The sequence below is a fragment of the Bubalus kerabau genome, chromosome 18 (assembly GCF_029407905.1).
Source record: "Bubalus kerabau isolate K-KA32 ecotype Philippines breed swamp buffalo chromosome 18, PCC_UOA_SB_1v2, whole genome shotgun sequence".
NCBI lineage: Eukaryota > Metazoa > Chordata > Mammalia > Artiodactyla > Bovidae > Bubalus > Bubalus kerabau.
Window position 1 is genome coordinate 33,286,057 of NC_073641.1, and position 6,573 is coordinate 33,292,629.

Here is a 6,573-nt window from a genome sequence, read left to right on the forward strand (position 1 = left end):
AATATCGCCCCTCAAGTGCCTGTATTTATACAGCAGCATCTTCACTCTTCCCCCTGCCTCTCCTCTGCCTACATCCGTTCTGCCCTTGGCCACTCCTGATATCTGCTCTCATACTGCTTCCGTTTTCCCCACTTTTGGGGCCTCCTGGCATGCTATGCCTGTTAAACTCTTGCTGTTTCTCCTGTGTCCCTTCTCCATCTGATAAAATATTTTTTAACACTTGGCTCCTATAAATGTGACTCTTCTAACTAAATAGACAATATTATGGACTTGAAATAGTAGTATATTCTGTTTGGTGATGACAGAGCTGTAGGGGGTTATTAACCCATTAGAATTATGTTGTCTTGATTATTAAAGAAAAAAAAAACTTTTCAGAAAAAGGACCACATTTGTACAACTGTTATATCTTATCTAGCAATTAGCATACTGCTACTTGGTTTTTAATAAATAGAAATCAGCATCATATACTTCTATTAGAATAGTAGTTAGGTCTAGTAAGTAATATAATAAAAATGTAGTCTTTGGACACTATAAGATTATCTTTTTTCTAAACTTTTCAGGGATGTTAAATTAGAAGATACCTACTTTGACAGAGATGTGGAAAAGGCATTTATGAAAGCTAGTTCAGAACTCTTCAATCAGAAAACAAAGGCATCTTTGCTTGTGTCAAATCAAAATGGAAATATGTACACATCTTCAGTGTACGGCTCCCTGGCTTCTGTTCTCGCACAGTAAGTATGGATTTCCATTGCTTCAGTCCGCTTGTTTGGGGATGTTACATTTCTAAGACCAGATCTGGTACCAGGCACGTTGGTGGCAGGTCACAGAATGGTCTTTTCCTTTCAGGCTCTCTAGCCTCTTTGTTGACTTGAGGGAGATATGGAGTGAGGCTATAGTTATTTATCCCAGAGTACTAAATTTCACACGAGCTTTCCCTGCTGTTGTTCTCATGGTCTTATTATTCTTGACCTACAGTTGAACCATAAATCCCCAGTTGACAAAGTAGTTTATTTTAGGGCATAACTTTTCTCAACTCCATCATTCCTAAAGAGATGAGAACTCTTGTTTTCAATCTGCTTACTGTAAACAGTAAAATTTTAGGTCAGATCCCTAGGCTTAGGATGAAGTTTATTCCAGCTGTGGTTCTCTATCTGCTGTAGTAGGATGAGTTAAACTTTAATTTAAGAGCTTTTTTCCCTCCTACATAGGTATTCACCTCAGCAGCTGGCAGGAAAGAGGATCGGCGTGTTTTCTTACGGTTCTGGTTTGGCTGCCACTCTGTACTCCCTCAAAGTTACACAAGATGCTACACCAGGTAAACGCTGAGTCTTTTAACAACAATGTATTGAGAACCTACTGTGGTAAGGCTGACTTAGCAGGCTTCTCAAGTAAACATTTAACTCTCTTCCATAGATCTTTATGACATTTTAATCTTTATTACTTCTTTCAACACTCTGCCCAAAAATTCTGCTTTAACTGGGTAAATGGCAGGATTATGTCTGAGTCAGAATATCTTTCTTTCTTTCCAAGTCAGGAAAAAAACTGTATAATGAGCTTAAACATTTTTTTTTAATGATATAGTGTTTGACTTTTCCTTCTTTGGCAAGTAATTTTATTTTAATCTATTATCTCATTTTTAAAAATCTTTATTTCTGGGCCACGTGGGGTCTTAGTTGCAGTGCTTAGACGCTCTAGTTGTGGTGTGCAGGCTCAGTAGTTGTGCACGGGCTCTCAAGTGCCTGGGCTTTGCAGTTGCAGCATGCCCGCCTAGTTGCTCTGAGTCATGTGGCATCTTAGTTCCCCAGCTAGTGATCAAACACTTCCTCTGCATCGCAAGGCAGTTTCTTTTTTTTTTTTTTTAAGTTTTCTAAAAATAAGAGCTTTATTGAGATATAATTCACATATCATAAAATTCATAGCGGCTGCCACCCCATCACCACCTCTCGCCTTTTTTTTTTTTTTTTAATTTTATTTTATTTTTAAACTTTACATAATTGTATTAGTTTTGCCAAATATCAAAATGAATCTGCCACAGGTATACATGTGTTCCCCATCCTGAACCCTCCTCCCTCCTCCCTCCCCATTCCATCCCTCTGGGTCGTCCCAGTGCACCAGCCCCAAGCATCCAGTATCGTGCATCGAGCCTGGACTGGCAAGTCGTTTCATACATGATATTTTACATGTTTCAATGGCAAGGCAGTTTCTTAATCACTGGACCACCCAGGAAGTCCCTTTTATGGCATTTTTAAAGCATAGATAGAAAAGGAAGTGTCTTTATTTAAGGCGGGCAGCTTTTGAGTCTCCACACTAATGATTGAGACTGATCGTGCTGCTGCTGCCAAGTCGCTTCAGTCGTGTCCAACTCTGTGTGACCCCATAGACGGCAGCCCACCAGGCTCCCCCATCCCTGAGATTCTCCAGGCAAGAACACTGGAGTGGGTTGCCATTTCCTTCTCCAATGCATGAAAGTGAAAAGTGAAAGTGAAGTCGCTGAGTCTTGTCCGACTCTTAGCGACCCCATGGACAGCGGTCCACCAGGTTCCTCCGTCCATGGGATTTTCCAGGCAAGAGTGCTGGAGTGGGGTGCCATTGCCTTCTCCAGAGACTGATCATAGGAGTGAATAATACCAGGCCATTTCTTGTAGGCTTGGTGGTTTATTAAGTTATCTTAATGTTTATAGGGATGTGATCTTAGCTGTATTTAAGGATACTTTTGTGCCCTCCCTAAGCAGGAAGGAGCAAAAATACAGAGAAAAACGGTTGGAAGACTTGGCATTATTCTGAAACTGTTCGTTGACTCTAGACAAGTTATTTATAGTTTCACATCCCACCTATTTCCTCAGTTGTCTGCTGGCCAAGGCTGGACAAATGTCTAGTCAAGGTTCATAGGAAGCTACATCAAATAAATAACATCTTATCTTTTAACTAAACAATAGCCTGTAGTTCTGAAAGAAATGAAAAGTTGTTTTTTCCTTTTGGCAGCATTTTGTTCAGGCTTTGGGATATGTATACTATTTTTACTATATTAATGTTGCAATTGTTTGCTATTTTAGGGTCCGCTCTTGATAAAATAGTAGCGAGCATATGTGATCTTAAGTCAAGGCTTGACTCAAGAACTTGCGTGGCACCAGATATTTTTGCTGAAAACATGAAGCTCCGAGAGGATACTCATCACTTGGGTAAAAACATTAAATTGTTAATATACACCTAGAAGCCTACTGGAGGGCTGTTTTAGTACCAGATGAGTTATACGTTATAACTCATTTTTCATATCCTCTGCCTTTCCTTTAGCCAACTACATTCCCCAGAGTTCCATAGATTCCCTCTTTGAAGGAACATGGTACCTAGTTCGAGTAGACGAAAAACACAGAAGAACTTACGCTCGGCGCCCCTCTCTAAACGACGACACTTTGGATGAGGGAGTAGGCCTTGTGCACCCAAGCACTACAGCCGAGGTAAGTAAAGCTTATTGTGTTAGTCTTGGGCTTTGATGGGATAAGAAAATCTCCATCCCCAGATCTCCTGACTAGGGTGACCTCACTGAAATCTGTCCACTTAAAGAAATGTCAGTAAAGCAGGGTGATTGAGAACCAGGGCTCTGGGAGTGGGTTCCAGCTGTGCCATTTTCCAGTTGTATGCAGCGCTTTGCAGTTATTAGTGTTTTTCAGTGCGCAGTAAATACTAGGTTGTTTTTTTTTAGCAATACCAAAGTTTAAAGCAAAACTGAGAAGGCTCACCTGTGGTTTGTGTCTTGGTGAGAGATGAAGCAGGGGCTGGGTGTTGAGCCCCTCACATCCCTTCTCTCAGGCCATTGTCTAATCTATCTCCAGATGTCAAGAAGGAATAGTAATTGTTATAACTGGAATTCGTATTGCATGCTAATCACTTTTTAGGTTTTCTACATAAGCCCTTATAAAAACCCCGTTGAGGTAAATGCTACTGTGCCCATTTTAGAGATGAAGCTGAAAGAAGTTAAATGAGACTTGACCAAGATCAGAGCCAGGCTTCAAACTGAGGACTTTAAAAACTTGGAAGTTATTTATTTTATCCATTCAGTACAAATGTGCTGAATGCATAGTCTTGCTCTTTGAGGTAGCAAATCAAGCCACGCGTGTTTGAAATCAAAGGCAAGCTATAACAAGGGAAATGCTGGGTATGGTAGATAGATCTCCGTGGCCCTCCTCTCCCTTGCTACGGGGTAATCATATGATACGTTCACCATAAGGTAAAGAATGGACATTTTTGCTCCCTCCATGAAAAGTTCTACAGAATATATATTTATATATGTATAAATATATATATATATATATATTTCTCTCCAGAGCTGCCCTTTTCCTATTAGAACTTTGGTTAGCAACATGATTTTTCCTGGGGAAAAAAACTCTTAAGAGGTGACCGTATATATTTTTTTCTTTTTAGCATATTCCAAGCCCTGCTAAGAAGGTGCCAAGACTCCCTGCAACAGCGGCAGAAGTGGCAGCAGCTGTCGTCAGTAACGGGCAGCATTAGAGACTTCTGTGAGGTGGGGGACTGCAGGGGGCGTCGGGGCAGTGTATGGGAACGGTTGGGGGAACGGGACATCTGGGGTCAATTTTAAAAGATTACATATTGCTTAAATTTTTACGTGACTGACATGGAGCCTGGAAAACTATCGTGTCCTTGAGAAAGTCTCTTTGCTCAGTTTGCTAACATGCTTCCTGTTGTGATCTAGCCGATGCTGACTGTACTCGAATGATGGATGTTAAGGGCTCTGTAAGACTTCATACCTCTCTGGCCATGTGTATGCATGAAGCTTAGTTTTTAAATGTAGCCTGAAATCGTGCACTTCTGGTGAGGAAAGCAGTGGTACTAGTCTCCAATTTTAATTTTTTTAAACATGTAAGAATTTTATACTTTGAACAAACAAGATTACTGAAGGTTCCTGTGGTTTTTGAAAAAAAAAAAAAAAAAAAAAAAAGTTTTTAGGGAATGTGTGGTTTTAATGTAATATGCACAAACCCGGTTTGAAAATGACAAGACAAACACACTCTTTTTCTAGAATTTGTGAATCCTTGAGAGAGAGAGAGAAGAATTGGGAACGGTGACACTGGTTCTGGAAACTGTTACTTTAAATCCAGGCTGGCAGTGATGAGTTACTGTCATGACCTCTGTGAACAGAGGGATGCCAGCACTGAGCAGACTGTGGTATGGAAAACATGGTACCTTTGGGGGCTATGGGTCTGCTCCCTAGGTCTGCTCCTGACTCAGTTCAAAGTGTATTTTGCGGAAGAGCCTTGATGTTATTGAAGCTGTGTATGAGAAAGCTTGTGTCTGTGATCCTTCCCTTGTCCCTTATTTTGAGGAATAAATAAAACATTTTTCTGGCTGCCTTTCAAAATTTTAAAACAAAAAGGAAGGACAGGGACAGGGCATTGTGAAGTTATTTCTGATGCTTCAGTATTATAAATTCAACTTAAAGACTGACAGCCTCAACTCATGTTGTAAGTATTCCTTTCCTTTTTTTGTTTTTGTATCTGTTAAATGAAAAGATACAACTCAAGTTTTTTACATAGTATGACCAGCCAAAAAGTATTCCACTTCTCAAGGTCTAGAAGTAGGATATATAAAGCATTTTCTCAGATTTTCACCTTAAAAATAGCAACAGTAACAAACGATCACATGGAATGAATAAGAAGACTGGTTCGACAGTTTCTTAGATCTTTCTGGTGCTGAACTATGACATGAGCCTTATAGATTGTAAAATAGAGATAGTTGGAACTAATGTACAGAACTAAATTTTTTAAACTTTATTTGCCGTTGAATTCTGTGAAGTTTCAGTTATCTAAAATAAACTTACACAAATATGAAATGTAATGTTTCAGATTGCAAGGTAATATGTAATGTAGTGTTTGTAAAATACTCTTAATATTAACTAGTGGTGTTTTGATTTGTACAGTTATGATTTGTTGAAATGACTTCATTTTAACATACACTGATGTAGATTAATAATGTAAGTTCAGATTTAAAGATTGATGGGAACATGGTGCATGTAATACTTTTTGCAAGTATCAGGAGTTCAGTACGTTTTGAAAAGAGTAATTTAACTTTGGGGGTGTCAGGAAACGGGTTTTCTCAAAGTCCATTGCCGGCAATGGGCAGGCCTAGTGAAACTGGCACAGAGCATCAATTGTACACCTTATTAACAGTGAGGTGGGTAACTTTGAATAAAGTTTTAGAGAAATATTTTAGATACTTGAATATTCTTTTTTTTTTCCCCCTCCTGAACTAACAGTTAAGGCAAGAAAGCAGCTAATATGCTATTTTTAAGTGCAGGCATCCATTTCATTTCAGTTCACTGATTCACTAACTCTTTCACCAAAATTTGTAAACCTGATATAAGCAGGGCACCCTACTTATAGCACTTAAGTCAGAAATAAAGACTTACAAGAGCTATGATTTTGCCTTCAAGGAGCTATTTGTCTAGTATGGAGGAACATATACTGATAGTTTATTATTCTTATACTTCAAACAAAGAAATTAACTCCCAAATTAACATGTATAAATTTTGCCATAAATAGTTGTGAAGAGAGTTAC

At 39.1% G+C, this 6,573-nt stretch overlaps 1 protein-coding gene across 5 annotated transcripts in view; it reads left to right on the plus strand.

Moving 5' to 3' along the window:
* HMGCS1 (3-hydroxy-3-methylglutaryl-CoA synthase 1) overlaps positions 1–6,227 on the plus strand; it is a 30,095-nt gene extending 23,868 nt beyond the window's left edge. For 4 of the 5 annotated variants that reach the window (XM_055554441.1, XM_055554445.1, XM_055554443.1 and 1 more), the window contains 5 exons: positions 561–731; positions 1,209–1,315; positions 3,054–3,179; positions 3,292–3,455; positions 4,420–6,227. In XM_055554441.1, coding sequence (XP_055410416.1) covers positions 561–731; positions 1,209–1,315; positions 3,054–3,179; positions 3,292–3,455; positions 4,420–4,509 — 658 coding nt within the window. In that variant the 3' untranslated portion in view covers positions 4,510–6,227. The remainder of the gene's footprint in view (positions 1–560; positions 732–1,208; positions 1,316–3,053; positions 3,180–3,291; positions 3,456–4,419) is intronic. The other variant, XM_055554442.1, reaches the window with a different exon arrangement.
* The last annotated feature ends 346 nt before the right edge of the window (positions 6,228–6,573 follow it).